The 25,641-nt window shown below is 37.8% G+C and overlaps 2 protein-coding genes across 2 annotated transcripts in view; both read left to right on the top strand.

Moving 5' to 3' along the window:
• The first annotated feature begins 1,512 nt into the window (after nt 1–1,512).
• MEGF10 (multiple EGF like domains 10) overlaps nt 1,513–25,641 on the top strand; it is a 128,885-nt gene continuing 104,756 nt past the window's right edge. The window contains exons 1-3 of the mRNA XM_008065041.2: nt 1,513–1,641; nt 10,426–10,527; nt 11,876–11,976. Of these exons, the coding sequence (XP_008063232.1) occupies nt 1,526–1,641; nt 10,426–10,527; nt 11,876–11,976 (319 nt within the window). The 5' untranslated portion in view covers nt 1,513–1,525. The remainder of the gene's footprint in view (nt 1,642–10,425; nt 10,528–11,875; nt 11,977–25,641) is intronic.
• On the top strand, nt 16,805–24,843 carry LOC110596285 (F-actin-capping protein subunit alpha-1-like). Its single transcript, XM_021716060.1, is given in 3 exon segments — nt 16,805–16,873; nt 23,881–24,174; nt 24,176–24,843. Coding segments are annotated over 3 exon segments (942 nt in total). The 3' UTR covers nt 24,755–24,843.

Genomic DNA, 25,641 nt, shown 5'->3' on the forward strand with positions numbered 1-25,641 from the left:
GGCAGGTTAGTGCTTATTTTCTTTTTAATTAGTATGTGGGTCAGCTAGTTTTAATTTCACATCAATTTTTATAATGATTAGACAACACAGTGAGGCAATGAAGCCTCTCCTCCTTACTAACTGCTAAGTTTCAGTAGGTGAAGAAGAACATGTGATTCCCAGTTGTAAATCATTATAGCTATTACCTGCCCGGGCCTGGCACAGAGCCTGCCACCTCATAGGTGCTCAATAAATGCCTGTAGACAGCTTCTCTTGAAGGTCTCAGAGGAATCTCAAACCTGACATAACTAAAATGGAACTCAAAGCATCCTCTCTCCATCTCAGTGAAGGGCTAACAATTCCCTTGTAGAGGCTAAATCAGAAGTTCCTCCTCTCCCTTGCTTCTATATTTAATGGCCACATCCTGTGGATATCATCTTCTAAAAACTCCCAGTCACTCAACTCCCTGGACCCTCAGTGCTGCTGTCTTGATCTACCCACAGCTGTGTCTCACCTGGCCTTCCTCCAAGAATCTCCCCTTGCAGCCAGAGTCATCTTTCTAAAGTCACTCTGTACTTTTAATAGCTCCCTGTTATCCTTGGATGAAGTTCTACTCACAATGGCTACCCATCTTGATATGTGCTCTGTCTTCTCCAACTGTCTCCTTTTTCTTATTGTGAATTAGCTGCAGCTCCCTAAATGAACTTGGCCCTCCTCACCTGCGGATCCCTCTGCCTAGAAATTCACCCTCTTCTTCTGTCTTCTTTGCCAGCCTACCAATATGTTGCTGTATGGTTTTTAGGTTCATTTTCTCCAACTTTGACCTCCAGTCATCTTTATACATTTTCTAAAATCTAGTTTTTAGAAACCACCATGAGATTGTTGACTTCATTTCTATTCAACAGATGGAGAAACTGAGACACCATATTTAAGAAATGTCATGATTACTAAATTATAGACATCTTAATGGGCACAGATGGGAACTGATTCTCTATCTTATGTCCAGTTTCTGCATGGTGCCTAAGATTGAGTAGGATTCAGTGTATGTTGTTGAATGAATAATTGAATGAATGTCAGTTTGTGCCGAGGTGCCTCTTTCTTGATTCAATGGAGCTTATGTTTTACTATTTATCCTATAGGAGAAGTCAGGCCAGATCCTCTGTGAGTCCTCTTCTTCCAGAAGGGAAATATGCCTAGTGAGAGAATCTGGAAGCCTGTGTTGCTCTGAGTTGTTTTGGTGGATTCCTTTAGTGTTGGCTGGCATGGATGAGAAGGGCTTTTGTCGCAGTGGCAATTAATGATGATTTTCACATTTTAGTAATTTACAGAATGATAGGGTCCCTGCACAACAGAAGAAACACCCCTGTCCCCTGGACCATGGGATTTGGTGACTCGACTATTTAAACACATGGCTTGTTATGCCTGTTTCAACCCTAGTGACAACTGGTACCCAGTGTTTGCTGTGCTGAAAAGAGTTCTGTCTGGAATATTTCAATGCATCTCTAATTTGAATTTCCTTTTTCTTGTAGGGTGTTCTTCAGCAAAAATGCTTATTTCTTTGAACTCATGCCCGAGCTTTATTTGTTTATTGTTATACTACTGGATTGGGACAGCATCACCACTGAATCTTGAAGACCCTAATGTGTGTAGCCACTGGGAAAGGTAATAGTTCTGAAAGTAGCTTGAGAAAGAATTGCTGAGAAGTTCCTTTATATACTGCCATTATTAGTCTGATGCATAAAGTTAGAATTTGAGAAGAGATTGTAAAATTACTTTTATGTAAAAATCATTAGTTATGTCTAATAAATTAGAATTCCTCACTTTGGTCTTGCAGAATCTATATTATGTGAAGAAAATTTGATATATCTGATTCTAACATGGGTACAATTGGAAGATCCAGGAAAACATTAATATCTCAATTAAAATGATCTTCCTAACGTCTTGTCCCTGCTTTGGATCTATTTGCAACAATTTGGGGGAGCTGAACTTAGGCATGGGAACTTATGCATGAGTGAGAAGTGGAAGGAAGCATGAAAAATGAACTAAAGTGTTGAAATACCTGGAGTTAAAAAAATTGTGCTGTAGATGGCTTGATAAGAGAGACCTGATTTTTGGAGGACTGGCAAGGTTGCCTGGAGGTAATGTCCCCTGAGATACTCTTGAAGAACTTAATGAGTGGATAGCAATGGTTGGGTTCTAAGAATGGGAGGTAGTTTGAAACCAGTGCCATGGGGTCCTCCGAGGGCCGTGCAAACCCAGAATGGAGTCAGCACGGTATTAGAGGAGGGTAAGACTGGACAGATTATGTGACGGCAGATGATGCAGTGTCTAGATCTGGTCAATTTGCAGTAGGAAATACAGAGGAAGTACAAAACAGTGGGATCTCATAGGAATCATATAGTCCTTTTTGGAACACAAAAAAATAATAGAACAAACACATCTAGTGATATTGCAGTACAATCAAGTGCAGTCTGCTTTGCTCTATGGCTACTTGAATTTCCAAGAGATTTGCTTTGTCCAGAAAATGTCAATGCAAGTGTTTCAAACAAATAGAACGTATTAAGTACTGGAGAGTAATATGTATTTTTTTTTTCATTAATCAGTATTTTTTATTATGGTTTTGTGGGGTACAGTTAAGGGTTAGGTGTACAATTACATTTCATTCAGGCACCCTGTTGATAAGAGGTGTTTTCCCATCCCCCGACAGATATTTGCTACTGTTAATCCCATCCCCCTCCCCCCCATAGTTTCCCAGTACTGTCAGTCATTTTCTTATAGTATTGCATTGGATGTTCAAAGTCCATTATATGAGTGAGAACATGTGATATTCGGATCTTTGTTTCTGTGAGAGGTCACTCAGTATAATAGACTCTAGTTCCATCCAGGTTGCAGCAAAATTCATGATTTTGTTCTTTTTTATGGCTGCATAGTATTCCATCATGTATATGTACCACATTTTTTTAATCCAGTCCTCTTTTGATGGGCAGCATGGTTGTTTCCAGGTTCTTGCTATTGTGAACAACGCTGCGATAAACATACGTGTGCAGGTATCTTTTTTATAGAGTGATTTGTGTTCTTCAGGGTATATTCCCAGTAGGGGGATTGCAGGTCATATGGAAGGTCAATTTTTAGAGCTTTTAGGAATCGCCACACTGCTTTCCACAGAGGTTGCACTAGTTTACACTCCCACCAACAGTGTAGAAGTGTTCCCCTTTCACCACACCCTCTCCAGCAGCTGTTATTTTTTGAGTTGTTGATAATTGCCATTCTGACTGGAGTTAGGTGGTATCTCAATGTGGTATTTTAAATAGCTGTAAGTATGATGACATCACACTCTTGGTCTCTTTTTCCTGTCATCCTCAGCACTATGATTAGCAAACCACAGAGTACACTTTCTAATCGCCTTTGTCACCCATGGCTAGGATGCACAAAGCCCAGAGTTTCTCAAGCACAGCAGTAGTATTATTGCAGGGGAATGCTGGTCTCTCATAGCATTAGTTTTTGAAGGGCTTATCCCCATCTCTACTGGCAGTACTACAGTCAGGGTAATAAAAAATAATTATCTGATCATTCAGTGAAGTTGCATATCATTACGAAACTTTAAGCTGTAGAGAAAATATAGGTATGTAATCAAGTTCTATATATTTGTGATATCAACCATGTTATACAGAATTTAAGGGACAAGACCTCCTACTAATTTTAATATTTACAGCATCTCTCATAAACCACCTCACTAAGAAAGACACAATAAATATTTATTAAAATAATAAAAGCAAATTAGTGACTTCACAAATGGATACACATCAAATTTAGAACGGGGGAAGCCTTTGGTAGTTGAGCTTCTCGGAGGATGATAGCTTTGGGATGAGAGGAAAAGTGAAATTTGTGAGATCTATAAAATAAGAACGACCAGATCTTGCTAATACATTGAGGCTGTGAAGGAGGCAGAAAAGGCTGAGATTTAGAAACTGCTGTGTGAAAGAAAACTGGTGTCATTGCACATATGGAAAAATCAAATAGAGTTGATTTAGGAAGGAAGAGAGTTAGTGTGGTTTTGCATGTTGCGTTCATAAAGTCAGTTTGAAATACAGGCCTGGAAGTATTTGGGAATAGATTTGGGAGTAAACAGCATGATGAGATGTGAACAGATGAACTCTCTGAAGGAAAATCTGAAAGAGAAAAAGCAAACAAAAGACAAGGCTTCAAATGATCCAGTATCCACTGATCAGTACACATTTTGTTCTTCCTTGCTCAGCAGTGGACAGAAGCTGCTAATGCATGAGTGCACTGTTTTACTTACCATTGATAATTTTCACTGTCTAGAATACTGCCTTGCATGTGGCATGTGCTCTGTAAATACCTGTTGAGTGAGTGAGCTCACTTTCTGAAAGGAAATGAAATGACCAAATATGTCCATATTTGGGAGAGGGTGCACGGAAAATGAGAGAGACAGACAAGGGGCATATAAATCTCTAAACCTAATAGAATCCCACAGCTGTGCAAGCAATTAGAGTAACCTCTAAAATATTCTCTGAGAGGAAGGGAAATTAAATATGGACAAATAGGAAAATTATGAAAAATTTTTTTCTGTGTGTTTTTTTTTCTGTGTACTGATATGAAGAAGGATTGACAGCTATAATATTATTGGTAAATTTTTGTTATAAGACTATAATTTTTGTAATGATTTCTAGAGGAAAGGTAAAATAAATTGGAAATTTTTTGTTAAGAATGGGGAAAGGTATAGCAAGATGAATTAAAGTGATTCCAAAAAGGTGCAGGTGACTGTACCATTTTCAAAAATGGAAATGGGCTTGTTCAAAATGAGAAGATTAGCTCAAGGACATGATTCTGGTAGAAGGGTTCATGTAGGTGGGGCTTTTCATCCACTGAAGCCCACCTACGCTCAGTGGGGCTCAGAGTCATGAGATCACCTGGAGACTTGCTTCTCAGAGTATGGTTTGTGGAGCTGAGCCATGAGCTTGTTAGAAATGCACACTCTCAGGCCTCACCCCAGATCTACTAGATCAGAATCTGTATTTTAAAAAGACCCCAGGGGGATTTGTCTGCACATACAAGTTGAGAAGCACTGAACAAAAGTACTTCTATCAGTGTCTTCAGGCGGCATTCCCATTGATATCTAGATATTTATTTTCAAATGAAGATGTGCCTTGTTTGAATGCAGCAATGGGGATTCTTAGAAATTGTGCATAAAATGAAATAAAAAAATTAATTCATTTAAGGTACACAAAGGGGCGTTTATAATTCAAGGAATTCTGCACAGCGTCCTTTTGGAAATGAATCATTCCAAAAACTATCTACTTCTTCTCCCCATCTTCTTTCTGTATTCTGTGAGTTTGAGCTTTTCCATCTAGTGGGGTTTCTTCTAAAGAAGACACAAGTGAAGAGAAACCACTCTTAGCCCAAACCCTCAATTACTAAGACAGAAGTGGGAGTAATTGAATCTAGCAGTCCTGAAGTGAGCAGAGATAAGAAATGAAGATCATTACCATATCTGATTAAAGTAACAAGATAATTTAGGCAGGTAAAATGTAATTAACCACTTTGGAATGTGTCCAAGTGATAATGGCTTCCTCCTCCCCACTCCCTCACTTCCCCCTCCTCCACCATTCTATGACCTTAAATTAAATCTTGCTGGGGTTTTTCCCCAGATAATATTTAATAGATTAAAATCATGGTGATGATATGTTTTCTGTGTGTTTGAGAAGATGAAACAAACAAGCAGAAAATATGGAGTTTTGCATCTCAATGCTGAAAATGGTGAAGAATTGGGATTAGTTTTTTTTATATCATAGTTTGCCACTCTCTGCCTGCTTTAGAAGCTTTAAATGTTCTATAGAAACGTTTCAGAGATGATTGGGGCAGGACGGTGTCGGAGGATCCTGGTGTTCATGCTGACTCCATTTGGAAGTTCAATGGTACTCATTGATGATACAAACAGGATTGGGCCAGAGTGCTGGTGAACATGGAGGTATAAATTGTTAGCAGAGGAGCTAATTAAGTTCCAACAATAGCCTGGGCACTGGCCATAGCAGCAGTGAAAAAGGTCAGAGGGTACAGGCTCATTCTTGAAGAGACTTCCCCTCTTGATGAAACACACAACTTCCAGAAGCTGGAGCCCTTGAAAAGTGACAATAATTTAATCGTCAGATGATAGATAGATATGGAGCAAATTAGGTACAGTCACTTCCAGAGTATTTGGCAGTCATAAATTGAAGACTGTGTACTAACTCTGGAATACTGCTTATGATATATTCTTAAGTAAAAGAGTAGATTTCAAAAGTATGTGTATGGCATGATTATAATAATATAGTTTTTAAAATACTTTCAAACTGAAAAAAATAGAATCCCCTGGAAACTGTAAAAAATAGCACAGCAAAATGTGGTTGAGAGGTATGGAATTCTCTCTCTGGCTCTCTTTTTAAAAAATGTTTTTTCCAAATTTTGTAGCGTGATAATAAAACCTTCAAAACAAAGAAACAAAAATAAATTTGTGTTGAAAAGACTTTGTATCCTTCAATAAACTTCAGTAGAAACACCAGTTTTTGATCAATGTGAGAAGGAATTTATATACAGTCAGTTCTGAATTAGGTTTGAGTGACAAAATAATATTAATGGAAAAGTTAAGATTGAGGAGAAAATACTCAAAGTGTAGTGATTTTTATACTCCTTTTTTCTCAAACTGTATATATATTTCTCTATGAAAGTTGTGTCATGCTTAGCATTTAGCATTTCGTTGTAGGCCTGTCTCATTAGACTGAGAGCACGATGTTGACCTGTCTCATTGGACTGAGAGCTCCTCAAGCTCAGGAATTGTATACAAGTTGTTCAGTAAGTGTTTATTGAATTGAAATCCTAAATGCTTTGTGGTCCTTTTATAGAAAAGAGCTTTTCTGTATTCTAAAACCACAAAGACATCCTACAAAGGTGTGCCATTAGTAAGCAGCAAGTGGCAAGAAGAGGACATTTGTGTTCACTAACATTTCATTTCATTTAAGGACTCTTCCAGGTTGCTAGAAAATAGTGAAAATATTTTCATGTTTGCTTATGGGATCAGTTCTTCCATCCACATTAAAGAATTGACCAGGATCCATTTGTTGATGATAACTTTTGCTCTCTAAGGCATACAGACTTGAATATCATAACATGGCCTTTGAAATTTTCTAGGAACTCAGTATCAAGTCTCATTCTAACAAACTAATTTAGTTCAGTGAAATCAGTACTGCAGAGACTGGTAGAATGAGTTTTTTTTCTCCCAACTAGCATTAATTTAGAGTGGTTTCTTTTTCATTCCTGCACCATATGTGGGAAGTTGCTCTTCTTTGCTCGGAAGTGATGTAGGACTGTATCTGTACAGGAGTTCTACAGGTTTCTTTTTTTTTAAAAAATTATTTTATTATAGATATGTGGGGTACAAGTCAGGATTAGCTACACAAGTAGGCTGTGTGCAGGTGAAGTTTGGACATCACTTCTTCTGGTTTAGGACCAGGCACCCTTTGTGATCTTTGTGATGCTACATGCCCCCCCACCCAGTGTTCATTGACTGCCGATTGCTCCCTTGTGCTATTGTGATTAATGTTCAGGTTCCACTTCTGAGTGAGAACATTTGGCATCCGTTCTATGTTTCTGTGACAGATCACTAAGTATGCTGGTGTCCAACTCCATCCAATTTGCTGCAAATTCCATGATTTTGTTCTTATAGCTGCATAATACTCCGTCATGTATATTGTACAGTAGTTCTATACACAGATGACATTCATTTGCTTTGATCTCCACTAGAAATGAGACAGAAATATAATGCTGCAGATCTTAAGATTCCATTATTTACAAATAGCCAGATAAGAAGAGTCACCCTTAAACAATGAGAGTCAGAAAATATGATTACGTATTAGGTTTATTCGGTACTTAACACATTATGAGCACAAAGTTTGAGGATGGTTATACAGAATACACAGACTCCAAAGGAATGGGATCAGTGTACCCAGGTGGGGAAGTTAAGATTTCACTTTTATAGGCAGAAACAGAGAAGTTTAACAGGATTCAACATTTTCCATACAAGGCCAATACATATGTTACAGAGATTTGATTCATTACTGCTTGCTACATTTCAAGAAAGATTGCTTTAACATTTCACGAGGAGGGATAATGATCTGAGGGGGTCCTATCTCTGGCATCATTCGATAATTTCTAATCACTTACAAGAAAAAGCAGAAGTTGCAGCTCATACTGCATGACTCCGACCACATAGTCATGTTTCTCTTAAGGTTCAAAATAATTTAAAGTTCCAACAGCTTTATTTTTATTTATTTATTTATTTGTTTGTTTATTTAATTTTCTTCCCCTCTTCCTTCTTTCCTTCTCGTCTCTTTTTTTCTTTCTAATCAGTGTCCTTTCCCAGCTTCTTTCCATCCCATCCCAGACCCCTTCTTAACATTTTTTTAAATTGGGGTCTTGCCCAGGCTGGAGGGCAGTGGCATGATCACGGCTCACCACAACCTAGACCTTTTGGGCTCAGGCGCTCCTTCTGCCTCAGCCTCCCAAGGAGCTGGAACTATAGGTGAGTGCCACCATGCTCTGCTATTAAAAAAAATTTTTTTTTGTAGGGACAGGGTCTTGCTATGTTGCCCAGGCTGGCCTAGAACTTCTGGGCTCAAGCAATTCTCCTGCCTCAGCCTCCCAGAGTGCTAGGATTACAGGTTTGAGCCACTGAACAGCTTTAAATTTGAGTTATTTAATTTCACAGAAGGAAGAAATATTGGGAAGAAAGCCTTAGAATTTATATCAGGACACTACTAAAAGTCTGAAGAAAACATTAATAGTGTAATTTGATATGTCATTCCAAGAACATTAATATTTTAGCCGATAACTCTTTACCCAAAAGGTCTTATATCACAGCACATAATTGCACAATCCACGCTCATCTGACCTGTTTTTTGCAAGTAGAGACAGGTTTCACCTGTTGTGGAAAGAAACAGTCATCTAAAATGCATGTCAGAAAGTCAGGATGCTAAATGAGAAGGGATCTCCAACACTACTTCTGACCCACTTATTTTAAAATGTGATGATGACAACCCAGGGAAGTGAGGTTATCTGTTGAATGTCACCCAGTTTCTCAGTATCGGGTCAGGATTATAACCCTGTCTTCTAATCCAGTGATCTTTTCAATAGGATCTACTTCATCTGTCTAATATTTATGGAGGATCCCTAAATTTACCTAGAAATCAAATAGCAATATCCCAAAGAATGAAATACACACAACTGTTAATAGTATAATTACGTCATAGATGTCCTATTGAAGCTTAACTACATAATGACTACCAGAGACCAGCTGCAGAAAAAAAAAATCCCATTGTTTGTGAGGTCAGCACCACATAGCTTTTCAAACCAAGTTTCTGTCTAACCTGTATTCGTCATGATGAAATTTCAACCTCATTCCTTTCATGCCTTTTCTAGTTGATAGTTCCTATTAATGAACTTGGACTATTGATTTATAGCAAGTGAGTTAGTGATTATGGCCCATTTTGTTTGTGTGAATTGAAGATTTTAGTGGAAATCTTTAAGAGGCTGAAAGCAAATAGAATAAATTGTTTGGAAAAGAAGATTCTCCAGATTTTCTTGTAGGCAAGAGAGCATGTAACAGACTGTTTAAAATTAAAAAGCATGGAATTGAACATTGAATATCCTTTACACTTCATGGATATTTTCCACCCATATTCTTAGGCCCATAGGACTGTATGTTTTTTATTCTAACAAGAAGCTGTTAGTGAAACTGTATTGGAAAACAGACTGTTTAAGTAGCAGCAAGCTGTTGGTGTGATTATTTTAGGCTGATTGTTTCAGCCATATGTTTAGAACCAGGTTTAAAGACTGCTTTGTAGTTTTTATTTAGTTGTTGTATGCTGTATATTCTTCTGTTGCCTGAAAGCAAATTATTTTATGTTCCATTCAGAGAAAAATATGCACTCTCTGGTTTTTCAGAATCAGCAGCAAAATGCACTTCATTATGATTACTTGAATTGTCTCTTTGCTGAATAACCTGATTATTTGCATGCAGACTTAGAATGAAAACATTCTGTGAAAGTCTTTGTTATCCCTGAAGCCCTGGGATGAGAGGAGGGAATTAAATACCTAAAAACAAAGAATGATGTTTTTAAATCTGGCAATATTAGGGTTTATAGTGAATAGTAAAAGAATATTTTCTTTGAAATTTACAGTATGAATCCTTGTCTTTTAAATATATTGGTATTACTGGTCCTTTTGGCAGTCCTTGTTAAAATAAAAGACCTGTAAAAACATGGAAATTCTTTATTAAAAGTCACTATGAAGTTGTGAATGGAGATAATTTAGGTTATACATTTTTTAGTACATAGCATATCATTAATATAAAAAATAAAAATACTGATTTCTTGTTTTTTCATTTCTTTTCAGCTATTCAGTGACTGTGCAAGAGTCATATCCACATCCCTTTGATCAAATTTACTACACTAGCTGCACTGACATTCTAAACTGGTTTAAATGCACACGGCACAGGTAATAGAAGTTCAGATTTATTTATGAGGAACTGGGAATAGAGTCGGATATAATCAGAGATATTAATTAAGGTAGAAAGTGTATTTATTCAATCAGTGAACAGGTATTGAAGGCTTGCTGCTCACCTATCCCAGTGCCAGATCATAGAGGATGTAGAAAAGCAGAAGGGTAGTCCATGCCCTAAAAGGACTTACAGTCTAACAACAGAGAAAGTGTCTGCTATTTACCATCAATTGGGTCGCAAGAATTCATTTAGCTTCTATGTTGTGCATAACTGGGGAAACACTGTTGAGAATAGACATCGGATATCAAAAAACTCATATCTTAGCATATGCTTTTAATTGAACATCTGACACAATTTAGGCAACTTAAATCTGACCTTAAATAAAATAAGCCATATATTTTTTTAATGCAAATGTGAACACAGAAACAAAACCAACATATCATTAAATATTAATGTTAATGTAGAAGGGAATCTTGATACCCTTATTTTATCAGTAAAATATTTATAGTAGTCTGAGTTATGAGTTGAGTGTGGCATCTACTGATTCATCCTGCACTAAATGATGTTATGCTCAATGTCATTTCTTCACATGTGCTAACCTTGACCAATCTATCTCAGTTACCATACCCTGTCACATTCTATTCCCTGACTCAGGCTTTATTTTTCTTCAGAGCATTTAATCATTACCTGCCATTATATGATCTAATTATTTGTTTAATGTATATCCTTACTTAAACAAATTCTACCAGATCTGTCTTCCCAAGTAAAATGTAAGTTCCTTAAGAGCAAGGGCTTTATGTTGTTTTGCTCTCTGCTATTTTCCCCAGTGTCTAGAACAATGCCTGGGATATAGTAAGTACTCAATAAACACAAGTTGTATGAGTGAATCAGTGAAAAGAATAATGCTTTAGTTAAATAGAAAGGTCTTTTGTTTACTAGCCTTCTATATTATGTTGGGATGAGACTGCACTGAGACAGATTTTTAAAGGAATTCTTCATTTAAAACATATGTAAATGAATGATGCTTAGTGGGGTCTCATATAAATTAATCAATGCTTTTCAACATATCCCAGGATAAGTAAAATAGGGAAATTATGAAATTACTGATACTTTGAAATAAGTTGGCTTAAATAAGGCATCTTAATATATTCTTAGCAAATTGATAAGAGTTAGTATAATATTTGTCTAGACATGTATTCGATGTTTCTACTTAATTATTTTAAGTACTTTGCTTTTCATACCTTTATTATATTTAATAGCTCTTTTTAAAAAATCAAAACAGAAATTATTTCTAATCAAATTGTCAGTCTAAAGAACTAACAATATGATTTTTCCTTCTCACAGAATCAGTTATCGGACAGCCTATCGACATGGGGAAAAAACTATGTATAGGCGCAAGTCTCAGTGTTGTCCTGGATTTTATGAAAGTGGAGAAATGTGTGTCCGTAAGTAAGACTTTCATTCCTTTGAGGCTCTCTTGTTTTCCCAGGCTGGTTTGCTTCTGTTAATGGCAGTTGAGTTGGAGGCCTGGGGAGACAGACCATCTTGGAACATTCCTTTTCACTCTTGGCTGCTACTTCCTTGGCTTATGTAATGAGGGAAGAATTAACTCTGTCCCTCTGTTCTATCAAGAGTCTCCAAAGGAATGTTGCTTGAGGAGAAAACAGCTGTTACAGAAAGATGATTCAAGGCCGGATGTGGTGATCTTACTTGCGATTCTTCAATAAATGCCTTGCTAGAAATTGGTCAGGAGTCATTGGACTTAGGTCACAGAGAAGAACGGAGACCTAACTTTCCTGCACCTGACCCACATTGACTTCCAAGAGGCCAGCATATTCTTTTCTGGCACATAGAATGAATGATGAGGCTTATTAAATGTAGAGGAGTTTTCACAGTAAAAATATGACAATAAATCTGGGTCACAAGAACTTATTTTCATTGTCATCTTCTCTCTTTCTCTCCCCTCTCTACCTCACCAGTTCAATTCTGAGATGTCTTGAGAGAAATCTGGTATTTTATGACTTGCTTCAGAAAAATCCTAGAATATCATGTGACATGCAGTTTGCAGTTGAGGTTTCTTATTGTTGTGTGTAGGTCACTTAGAAGAGAGATCATTAAAAACTATTTTATTCAAATATTCTGGTTCAGCATACAGCTAAAGGGGCATACCCCTGCTTTCTGGGTTGAGGCATTGATGTTGAGTAGCATAGACACAAGTTTCTCTGTAATTTGGAGGTGTCAGGAATGACTGGATCAATCTGAGTTTAAGAATCTGCAGAGCCCAGTGATAGCACTGGTTCTCCACTACTCAGCTAGGTAACTTGGATAAGCCATTTATAATCCTCTGAGTCTCCTTTGCTGTCTCAGAAAGGGGCTTGGATCTGTACATGGCTCTCAACTTCCTGCCAACCCCTGGATTCTATTCTTTATGCAGAGAGGGGAAACTCTGCAACTTTGATTCCTAACCAGGCTATGGGTGATAATAAATGGTCATAGAAAAAATTAGAATATGTAACTAAACAAAAAGAAGAAAATAAAAATACATTGTGTATATCTTTCCTGGTCAGTAATTATACTTCTATAACATATTGTAAATGGCAACTTATCATTGTATCATAGATTTTTTTTTTTTTTTTTTTTTGAGTTGGAGTCTCACTCTGTTGCCCAGACTGGAGTGCAGTGGCCGTTCCCGGTCACCGCAGCCTCGACCTGCTGGACTCCGGCGATCCTTCCGCCTCAGCCTTCCAAGTAGCCGGAATTACAGGCATGCGTCACCATGCCTGGCTGATTTTTTTTTTATTTATTGTAGAGATGATGAGGTCTTGCTGCCCAGGCGAGTCTTGAACCCGCGGGCTCAGGCAATCCACTCACCTCAGCCTCCCAAAGATGCCGAATTACAGGCTGAGCCACCGAGCCTGGCGTATCATAGATATTTAATTAACCAATCTCAACTGCTGAATACATGATTTTCAAGTTTTATCCAATGTGAACTACTCTAAAAGGCATTATTGTGATTAATTTTTCTTTTAAATTCTTCATTAAGTAGGCCTAAAAGTAGAATTGCTGGGTTGGAAGTATACATATTTCGAAGATTTTTGGTGTGTTTCCAATTTAAATACCCACCAGCAGTAAATGAAAATGCATTTTTCTTATACCCTGTGCCAATTTTCCCTTTACTAATTTTTTCTTAATTTGCATGTCTTTGATTAATAATAATGCTGAATAAGAAAAATTACATGTTTATAATCAAACATCTTAGAGAATAATTGTGATCAGATCTCAGTGGCCCAGGCTGATGGGAAATTTTCAAAAGAAAGTAGCACCGAGCACACGAAGGCAGGGGACTGGGAGGGAGGAGAAGGGAGACCTGGCTGGTCAGGCGGGCCACTCCTGAGAGGCATTATCTTGGGTGGCATTATCTTGGTGCCCTTGCTTGGATGTCCTTACCTTGCAAGCACACTGAGAGAGTACTTCTGTCTCCCAGGACACATGTCTATTAACCCAGGTCATAGGACTTATATTTAAACCTCAAATCCTATTTCATTAAATTATACAAAATATAAAGAGGTTCTTGGGCCTTTGTTTTCTGGTCATGCCTCCTCTCCTTAACAGATCTAGCATGCAGGATGCAAGATTTTATTGGCAAATTGGTGTGGGAAGTGTGGATCCAAGCAAGATCAGTTAGAGAGAAGGTTTCAGTGTTTCCTGGCACCAGCCACATAGTCCAACACCTCAGTTATTTTATTTGATAGTGCAGCCATTCTTAGAAAGTTAGGCAATTTCAGGCCAAGTGTGGTGGCTCATGCCTGTAATCCCAGCAGTCTGGGAGGCAGGGATGGGAGAATTGTTTGAGCTCAAGAGTTTGAGACTAGCCTAGGTAGCATAGCGAGACTCTAATCTCTACAAACAAACAAACAAACAAACAAACAAACAACATTAGCCAGGCGTGGTGGCACATGCCTGTAGTACTTGGGAGGCCAAGACAGGAGGATTGCTTGAGCTCAGGAGTCTGAAGCTGCAGTGAGCTAGAATTGTACCACTGTACCCCAGCCTGGGTGACAGAGACCCTGTCTCTAAAAAAATTAAAAAAATAAGAATGATAATTCTACCAGTGCTGGCATGCCTAAAATTACAGTGGTAAAACAACTCTTCTCCTCCACTGGACAGCTTGCAAGGTGTCCCCAGACCACTTGGATAGACACCACAACATTTACCTCCCTTCTCTAGGCCTCTTGGCTGACCAACTGCCCCTGGGGACTGAAACGTTTCTCCTTTAGATATGTTAATATATTTGATCAGCTTGCTGTCTAGTCTCACTGGTCTGGGAGCTGTTAGGTCTCTGGTCACTGTAAGGTTTACTCTCCACTTTGATGTCTTGATTTCTTGACTTCTCTTACTTCCTTGTTCTTGAGAATGCCTTCCAGTGACTCTTTTGCACTCTCCAAGCAAGGCACCCTTGTGGATAGAAAAGGAAGAAAGAGCACATGATTCTTGGTTGTGTTTTCATAATCTTTTCAATGAAGTTTTGCTGCTGGGCAGAGAACATAGTCATCTCTTTTAACTGCTTCCAGCTACCAAAAGGAATTAAAACACAGGAACTGGTCATCATTTTAGTGTAATTCTTGGTAGTTCACCTGGAAGGCAAAAAAGGATGGTTTCATGCAAATACCAGTATTTGAAACAAGTTTCTTTTAGGTAGTTGAAGTAGCTTCCTTTAGGAGAGAAAATCCTATCCGCCCATCCCTCCCCACTGCTTCTCTGCTATAGATTACACCACAGAGGGTCATTCTGGAGACCAGACATGGGACTTCCAGTTATACTTCCATAGCTTTCTGAGGTTTCCTGTGGGGACTTGGCTGGCTGTCCCAGCTCTCACTTGTTAGCAACATATGCTTTTGTTCTCATCATTTCCTCATTCCATCTCAACCTTCAGAGATTGGAATACTTCACAGATATAAAAAGTAGCTCATCTTCAGAAAATTGTACACTGAAAAATCATCTTCTTTGGGCCCTCAGAGACATTTCTAGAGAGTGGCTCCAGTTCAGCATCAGCTGTGGTTGGGGAAGGAGAGTTGCATGGCCTCAGGAAACACCTAGCCAGTCACACCCCAGTGAAGGGGTCTGTGCCCTTCTCAGAACAATGACGAGGAGAGCTTGTAGATGCTAGCAGGAGCGTGGTAGGACCATGCGACTTCTTTTAACTTGTGCTTAGGAGGGAAGCAAGTTTCTATTCTACTCATTCATATTGTCATCGATTCTTTCTTATAAGTCATTTCCTCTTCTTCTTCATAGGAAAAAATAAGATTCAACACAGTAGATTCAATTCAATTGAATTGATTTCAATTCTAACACGTATCATTTGACTGGGCTGGACTACAATGTAAATACCAATGGGCTGAAATCTAGGAATTATATACATGCATGAGCCAGATATACTTCCTGTCCTGAAAGAGTTTTGGGGCCTAAGTATCTTTTTAACGTATTTAGGACAGCAGCAAAGTAATAGTTAACTTTATTACTGTGTACCAGGTACATACATTATTAAATTCCTAAAACATTATGAGGAGGATAGAATTATACCCATTTTATAGATGAGGATGCTGAGGCTTTGAGAAATTAAATAACTTTTCCTGTCTGATCAATTGATGGCAGGTGGTAGAAGATGATGCTGGTACAGGTTCTGAAAGAAAAATGACTTCACCTAAATGAAAGAAATGAAAGTGGCAGAGTAGTTTATGAACCAAAGATTATACAACTCCTGCCCATGACATGTTTTGTCAAGGATTTCTCAGCTGCATTTTCATTACATGACTTCAGAGATTTAAAAAAATATATTAAATTATTTTGCCTCTGAAAACCAAAGTCAAAGAAAATTTGATATTCTCTGTGTTTCAATTCTACCTCTCTTTTTAAAATGACTATTCAAGAAATAATTTTGTTCTTTTGAAATTGGATTTTTAAAAGGTTCCTAAAGAAAAAAAATTTCAGCTAAGTAAATAGATTACAAATATGTGGCGATTAGGTCTCTACTGACCACAAGATGGATCGCTGATCCCAGGCATAGTTGGTGGATCATCAGGATAGCTGTTACTACCACATTTTTGCTTCAGCTTTTGGATATCTAGCAAGAGAGCCTAGGTGCTCCTTCCTTCTTGGTACTTTCAGAGTTCCAGGGGAAAAGACAGTAGTGCAGAAAGATGCTGAAGATTCTAAATTTTACACATTGATGGCCAGAGCGTCCTTCATGTAGAGTCACATGGAAACTGTCCCAGGATGAAGCTCTCATTTCATGTTTATGTTCAACGGAGACAGCAGGTGGTCACTAAAATCGTTCCTCATTCTGTCAGCAGTGGGGTTTCTTGGAGAAAAACTAGTTTTCTTGTGTATGGAGCAGAATGAGGAGATTGGTGGTGCTTCTGAGTGGAATGAGCAGGCAAAACATCTGGGAAGGCTGTTAAAATGTAGATTCTTGGTCAGGTGCGGTGGCACACGCCTACAATCCCAGCACTTTGGGAGGTCGATTGCCTGAGCCCAGGGGTTCGAGAACAGCCTGGGCAAATTGGCGAGACCTCATCTCTACATTAAAAAAAAAAGAATTAGCTGGGCATGGTGGTGCATGCCTGTAATTCCAGCTACTTGGATGCTGAGGCAGAAGGATCATCTGAACCCAGCAGGTCGAGGCTGTGGTCACTGTGAGCAGGCCACTGCACTCCAGCCTGGGTGACAGAGTGAGACTCCAACTCAAAAAAAAAAAAAGCAGATTCTGAAGCTAAAGACCTGGGGTGGGGCCCACGTGTATGCATTTCAGTTGACCTCTCAGGCTGTGTGGAAGTTGCTGGTCCACAGAGCAGCTATCTGTCCAGGAGATGTGTGTCACTAGACAGGAGGAATCAAATGGACAGTATCAGGAATAGCACAGCTATAAGGTTTTTCTAATAATCTGATTGGTTTACAATGAGAACTACACAACACTGCTCAAAAAAATCCAAGAAGACAAATGAAAAAATATTCCATGCTCATGGATAGGAAGAATCAACATTGTTAAAATATCTGTCCTACCAAAGGCAAGCTACAGATTCAACGCAATACCCATTAAGTTACCAACATCATTCTTCTCAGACCTGGAAATGACAATACAGAAATTCATATGGGAACAGAAAGGACCACGAATAGCCAAAACAATCCTTGGCAAAAGAAACAAAGCAGAAGCTATCACACTTCCAGACTTCAAACTTTACTATAAGGCTACAGTAATCAAAACAACCTAGTATTGGTACAAGAACAGGCACATAGACCAATGGAGCAGGAGAGAGATTCTGGAAGCAAAGCCTCAATTCCTCAACCCACTCATCTTTGACAAAGCCTGCAACAACAACCACTGGGGAGAGGAGAGCTTATTCAGTAAATGGTGCTGGGAAAACTGGCTGACCACATGCAGAAGATTGAAACAAGACCCCTACCTATTACCATATACAAAAATTAACTCTAAATGGATCAAAGACCTAAATGTAAAACCTCAAGAATCTTAGAAAATGCAGGAGACACCCTTATGGAAATTAGAACTGGAAACCAATTCCTATTTGGAACCTTGAAGGCCAATACCTTAAGAAATAAGATAGATAAGTGGGACCTCATCAAACTAACGAGCTTCTGCAAAGCAAAAGAAACCATCAAGAGAGCAGAGAGACAGCCCACAGAATGGGAAAAAAAATTGCCAACTGTATATCTGACAAAGGCCTAACATCTAGGATCTACAAGGAACTCAAACACGCCGAAAGGAAAAAAACAGTCCCTTTAAAAAGTGGGCAAAAGACATGAATAGACACTTCTCAGAAGAAGATATACAGGCAGCCAACAGACACGTGAAAAAGTGCTTAGCCTCACTCATCATCAGAGAAATGCAAATCAAAACCACATTGAGATACTACCTAACCCCAGTAAAAGTGGCCATCATTAATAAAATAAACAACAACAGATGCTGGCAAGGCTGTAGAGGAAAAGGAACGCTTCTACACTGCTGTGGGAATGCAAACTAGGGCAATCTCTTTGGAAGACAGGCAATTTCTGAAAGAACTAGAAATTGACCTTCCATATGACCCAGCAATTCCCCTATTGGAAATATACTCAGAGGAATGCAAATCATTCTACAGAAAAGATACCTGCATACGTATGTTTGTTGCAACTCTATTCACAATAGCAAAAACATGGAACCAATTATGTTGCCCATTAAAGCTGGACTGGATAAAGAAAATGTGGTACATATACACAATGGAATATTATGCAACCATAAAGAAGGACAAACATATGGACTTTGCAGCAACATGGATGAATTTGGAGTCGATCATACTCAATGACCTATCACAGAAACAAAGAACAGGGTACCATATGCTCTCACTCATAAGCCGACCTTGAACAATTATAATACTATAAGAAAGTGTTTGGCAGTGATGGGAAACTGTCAGGAGAGCGGGGTGGGATTGGCAGTTGAGGGAAACTGCTAGGAGAGAGAGGGGCATACTTCATCAACAAGGGTACCTGCATAATCAATGTTTGTATACCTAATCCTGAATTGTACCCCACATCTTTATTTAAAAAAAAAGAGAGAGAATCTAGTTGGATAAAAATAATAGATTGGAAAATTGTTCAAATAGAAAATGTTACTAGGACATGAAAAAAACTGTCATTTTTTGATGAAGTTTTACTTTGTTTATAAACTTAATTAATCTCTAAGTTTGATTATCCTTCAGGATTAGTATTCTTGCCTGATTTGTGGAAAGAAAGTATTTAGATGTGCTTCATAATTTTTGATTTGGAGAATTTCAAGCAGAGGTTGAGGATTGTCCCTTATCAGAAATGCTTGGGACCAGAAGTGTTTTGGGTTTTCAATTTTTTCAGATTTTAGAATATTTGCATATACATAATGAGGTATTTTGGAGATGAGAACCATATGAAATTCATTTATGTTTTATATACAACTTATATGCATAGCCTGAAGGTAATTTTGTACAATATTTTAAAATAATTTTGTGCATGGAACACATTTTTGACCATGCTTTGACTACAACATGAAGCCAGGTGTGGAATTTTCCACTTGTGGTATTATGTTGTTGTTCTAAAAGTTTCAGATTTTGGAGCATTTCAGATTTTTGACTTTTTATTAGGTATGCCCAACCTGTATTTGTAAATAAATGCTCAGAGAAATAAAATGGAGAAGTGCCCAGAGAAATGAAACAGTTATAATGTATGTGTGTGTGGTTATATATGTGTGGGTCTGTGTATGTATGTTTGTGTGTATATACATTATATATGTTTTTTAATGTCACATAACTGATCTCTTATAAAAATGCTAAAGATTAAAAACTTGGGTTCTTGTACCTAAATAAATGTTGATCCAAACACATTCCAATACACTTGCATTAACACACATCAGTTTTTACAATAAATATTTATTTTGTATTCTGTAGATTTCTGTGGTGCTTCATGGGATAGCTAATAATGTTAGCCAATGCTTTTCGTTACATATGTACATTGATCCTAATGCATATATAAGAACTATAGTTATGTTAGGGAGATAGGGAAGCAAGAAGTGTGATTAGTATAAAAATGTGTGATTGAGAAACCTCTGGATAGTGATCTCCTCTTTCGACACACTTATAATTTGACCAAAGATGCAAGTAGCTCCTAGCTGTAGTGATATGGCCAGCATATAATTTTCCAAGGAAAGCTGTTCTATTTATCACCTCCCCCTCCTGATCTTCATAAAAAAAAAGAAAAAAAAGTGTGGTTCAGATTCTCAGCACAGAATGAACAAAACAAATTAATTAAACCCGGGTTCAAATCCTAAAGCTACCCTGTATGTATAATATCCTTGGGCAATTGATTTAATTTCTGGGTACCTTACTTTCTAATCCATAAGATGGGTTTTAATACCTATTAATCACGTAGGGTGCCTGAGCCCGCGGGTTCGAGACCCGCCTGGGCAGCGAGACCTCATCTCTACAATAAATTAAAAAATCAGCCGGGCGTGGTAGCGCATGCCTGTAATTCCGGCCACTTGGAAGGCTGAGGCGGAAGGATCTCCGGAGCCCAGCAGGTTGAGGCTGCGGTGGCCGGGAGCGGCCACTGCACTCCAGTCTGGGTGACAGAGTGAGACTCCAACTCAAAAAAAAAAAAAAAAAAAATCACGTAGGGTTACTATTAGGATCAAGTAAGATATGGATATATGAAAGTGCTTTGAAAAATGCAAAAGACTTGCATGTACAGTATTACTAGCTGAATGTGACGATTCTTGCTTTGATTTTAAAAGTATTTGTGATGTTTGGATTTCAGTTAGAAGACACTCAAGAATTCTACTGCTGTAATTAGAAAGTTGAATAAATATTAAGACATGAGATTTTCACAAAGTTAAAAATAATTAATGACAATTTTTTATCCTGAATATCAAACTGGCTTGCTAAAACTTATGTTGTACATCAGGATCCATGTATTTATATCCATGTGCTTATGATTACTGTGATTATAGGTAATTAATATGATCAAATCTTTCTTTCTAGTTATATAAAATATATTTTTCTCTGCGCTCCTCTGAACAGAAGAACATCCCTAAAATGAAAAAACCTACTTTTATTCTGATTCTAGCTTTGTGACACATTTAGCTATTTTAAATTTGAAATACAATCAAATTTAAATGTGGAACATTTTTTTATCAAAAATAATTTTTTGTTTTATATCAAAGATACTCTTTAAAATTTTTTTTTCTCAAACTACAAAAGCAATGAATTTTTGGTACAATAAACCCAATCATCCAGATATGCTAATTACTACTTATTATTTTTTAAATGGGAAGTTTGTGGTGTCTCTGTGTGTGGGGGAGGGTATGTATGTGCACCAATGTATGTGCAACACAGAAAAGCTTATTCAGATGTTTACTTTTGTTTTAGTAACTAATATTTGATTTACCATTGTGATAAATCCACAAACAGTGGTTTCTCAGGCAAAATTCAGCTTATATGTGTTTCATTCTACAGTCTAACAAATTTTAACAAACACATTAAGAGGCCTTTGACTAATGTTCTATAAACTTTATAAACTCCTTCAAGTTTTTAAAATGGAATTTGTACATTTAATAAATTTGATTTCTACTTTAAGTAATTCAGCTTCCAGACTGACAAACCTTCCTATGTTGCAAATCTAAGCCCAACTTGCAAATAAAATGAAATCTTATGTTCTCTTAAATGTTAAAATATCAAATTTGTAAGATTCAACTTTAACAACATATTTCATAAATTATTTCACTACATATTTAAAACATGAAATTAGAAGACTGACATCTTAAATATTATAAATCTCTTTTTAAAATGAAGAATAGGAACACTATAGATTTTGATTCTCTTACACATTTTTCAATTTTTTTTTTTAATTTTAAAGATGTGGGGCAACATTCAGGATTAGGTATACAAGTGATTATCATGCAGGTAAAGTTTGGGCATCCCTTTGGTCCCAACTTTGCCTGGTTAGATATCAGGTACAATTGATGTTGTCAGGCAACCCACCCCCACCCTGGTAGTATCTCACTACTGCCAATCCCTCTCTTATAGCATTATGGTAATTGTTCAGGGTTCACTTATTGAGTGAGAGCATGTGGTACTCTGTTCTTTATTTCTGAGATAGATCACTGATTATGATAGACTCTAAACCCATCAAAGTTGCGGCGAAGTCTGTATGTTTGTCCTTTTTTATGGCTTTATTCCACTAAAAACCACATTTTAAAAATCCAGTCCAGTTTTGATGGGCAGCATGGTTGGTTCCATGTTTCTGCTATTGTGAACAGTGCTGTGATAAACATATGTGTGCAGGTATCTTTTTTGTAGAATTATTTGAGTTCCTTTAGGTATCTTCCCAGTAGGGGGATTGCTGGGTCATATGGAAGAACAATTTCTAGTTCTTTCAGAAATCACCACACTGTTTTCCAAAGTATGTACTAGTTTGCATTCCCACCAGCAGTGTAGAAGTTATCCTGCATCCTTGCCTTACTCTGGATCCTTGCCAGCATCTGTTATTGTTTGTTTTATTAATGATGGCCGTTCTTACTGGGGTTAAGTGGTAGCTCAATGTGGTTTTGATTTGCATTTCTCTGATGATGAGTGAGGCTGAGCACTTTTTCATGTGTTTGTTGGCTGCCCGTCTATCTTCTCTTGAGAAGTGTCTATTTGTGTATTTTGCCTACTTTTTAATGGGGCTGTTGTTTTTTTTTCCTTTCAGCGTGTTTGAGTTCCTTGTGGATCCTGGATGTTAGGGCTTTGTCAGATATACAGTTGGCAAATATTTTTTCCCATTCTGTGGGCTGTCTCCCCACTCTTTTGATGGTTTCCTTTGCTTTGCAGAAGCTTGTCAGTTTGATGAGGTCCCACTTGTTTATTTTATCTCTTATGGCATAGGCACTTGGGGTTTTGATCAGGAATTGGTTGCCAGTTCCAATTTCTATAAGAGTGTCTCCTGCATATTCTAAGGTTCTTATAGTTTGAGGTTTTACGTTTAGTTCTTTGATCCATTTAGAGTTAATTTTTATGTATGATGATTGCTAGGGGTCTTGTTTCAATCTTCTGCATGTGGTCAGCCAGTTTTACCAGCACTATTTACTGAATAGGTTCTCCTCTCCCCAGTGGTGGTTGTTGGAGCCTTTATCAAAGATGAATGGGTTGAGAAATCAAAGTTTTGCTTCCGGAATCTCTATCCTATCCCATTGTCCTGAATGTCTGTTCTTTTACCAATACCAGGCTGTTTTGATTATTGTAGCCTAACGGTAAAGTTTGTGGTCTGAAAGTGTGATACCTCCTGCTTTGTTTCTTTTGCTAAGGGTTGTTTTGGCTATTAGTGGCCATTTATGTTTCCATATAAATTTCTGTATTGTCATTTCCAGGTCTGAGAAGAATGATGTTGGTAACTTAATGGGTATTACGTTGAATCTTTTTTTTTTTTTTTTTGAGTTGGAGTCTCACTCTGTCACCCAGACTGGAGTGCAGTGACCATCCCAGCACTGCAGCCTTGACCTGCTGGGCTCCAGCGATCCTTCCGCCTCAGCCTTCCAAGTAGCTGGAACTACAGGTGCACGCTACCACACTTGGCTAATTTTTGATTTATTGTAGAGATGAAGTCTCGCCAAGTTGCCCAGGTGGGTCTCGAACCCACGAGCTCAGGCAATCCACTCATCTCGGCTTCCCAAAGTGCTGGGATTACAGGCTGAGCCACTGAGCCCGGCCATATTGAATCTTTAGATTGCCTTTGATAGAGTGGACATCTTAACAATGTTGAGAGCTGTCCAAGATGACTGACTTTGAGTGTAATATGAGGAGAAGGTACTTACCGCTGCTAAATTCATCACTCATGCACCTCCAGGGGAATTTAATGAAGTATTCGATGATGTTCAGCTACTGTTTAGTAATGACAATCTCCTCAGGGAAGGGGCAGCACATGCATTTGTCCAGTATAAAATGGATCAGTTCATGCCCGTGAAGCTAGAAGGAAATAAAGATCAGGTCCTAATTACAGAGCACAGTGACTTGGGTAGTAGCAGATTTTTAGATCCAAGAAACAAAATTTTCTTTAAATTTGATCACTTATGGAAAGAAGCAGGTGATCCCCTAGTCAGAGGACATAGTAGGAGGCCTGAGATCTTGGCAAGAATCCTTTGACAGTACTTTAAGGGCCTACATGAAAGATCATTATTCCAATGGCTTCAGTAATGTTTATGCTAAAACTATAGATGGACAGCAGACTATTATTGCATGTATTGAAAGTCACCAATTTCAGCCTAAAAACTTCTGGAATGGTTGTTGGAGATCAGAGTGGAAGTTCACCATCACACCACATACAGCCCAGGTGGCTGGAGTGCTTAAGATTCAGGTTCACTATTATGAAGTTGGCAGTGTTCAGTTGGCCAGTTATAAGGATGTACAGGATTCAATTACTGTATCCAATGAAGTCCAAACTGCCAAGGAGTTTATTAAAATCACAGAGAATGCAGAAAATGAGTGTCAGACAGCAATTTGTGAAAACTATCAAACGATGTCAGATACCACATTCAAGGCCTTGTGCCGGCAGCTTCCAGTTACCCGCATGAAAATCGGATGGACCAAGATCCTCAGCTACAAGACTGACAAAGGATGCTTAAAGGTTGAATGTAAGATTCTTCAGTATGTAGACAGAAAAGGATTCAATGTGTGATCATATGATAAATATGTGATTTATAAGTGAGAGCAACATTTTGCTAGGACTTTCAATGTTAACAGGTTTTCTAGCCTCATGGAATACTGTTGAACTAGAAAAAAAAAAAAAGTTGATTCTTCCTATCCATGAGCATGGAATATTTTTCCATTTGTTTGTGTCTTCTTGGATTTCTTTGAGCAGTGTTTTGTGGTTTTCATTGTACAGGTCTTTCACTTCTCTGATTAGGAAGATGCTGAGGTATTTCATTTTTTTGGTAGCTATTGTGAATGGGATTGTGCTTTTTATTTGGTTCTCTGCTTGCTTGTTGTTGGTATGTAAGAATGGGACTGTCTTTTGCACATTTATTTTGTATCCTGAGACTTTGCCAAAGCTTTTTATCTGTCTCTTACACATTTCTGTACTTAATTCAAAGTCTTCACCAAGTTGAAAGAAAGTTATTCTCTAGGCAAATAATTATGTCATCTCATATATTTTGGTTTACTTTTTAATATAATTTTGGTGGTCTTTTTTTTGACTTTTTTGATACTTATTTTTATTGTGATAAAAAACACACAACATTAAATTTACTATCTTAGCCATTTCTAAGTATACAGTTCAGTGGTGTTAAGTATAGTCACATTGCTGTGCAACATCTTTAGAACCTTTTCATCTTGCAAAACTGAAACATACTCAATTAACATGAACTGCCCCTCTCGACCAGTCTTTGACAATTGCTTTTCTACTTTTTGTTTCTATGATTTTGACTAATTTAAACACTTTATATGATTGGAATCTTATAGTATGTGTCCTTTTGTATTGGCTTATTTCACTTAGCATAATGCCCTTGAGATTCATCCATAGTGTAGCACGTGACAAAATTTCCTTATTTTTTTTTAATGCTGCAT

Source organism: Carlito syrichta, unplaced genomic scaffold (genome assembly GCF_000164805.1).
Source record: "Carlito syrichta isolate Samal-C Ts95f unplaced genomic scaffold, Tarsius_syrichta-2.0.1 Scaffold308139, whole genome shotgun sequence".
Taxonomy (NCBI): domain Eukaryota; kingdom Metazoa; phylum Chordata; class Mammalia; order Primates; family Tarsiidae; genus Carlito; species Carlito syrichta.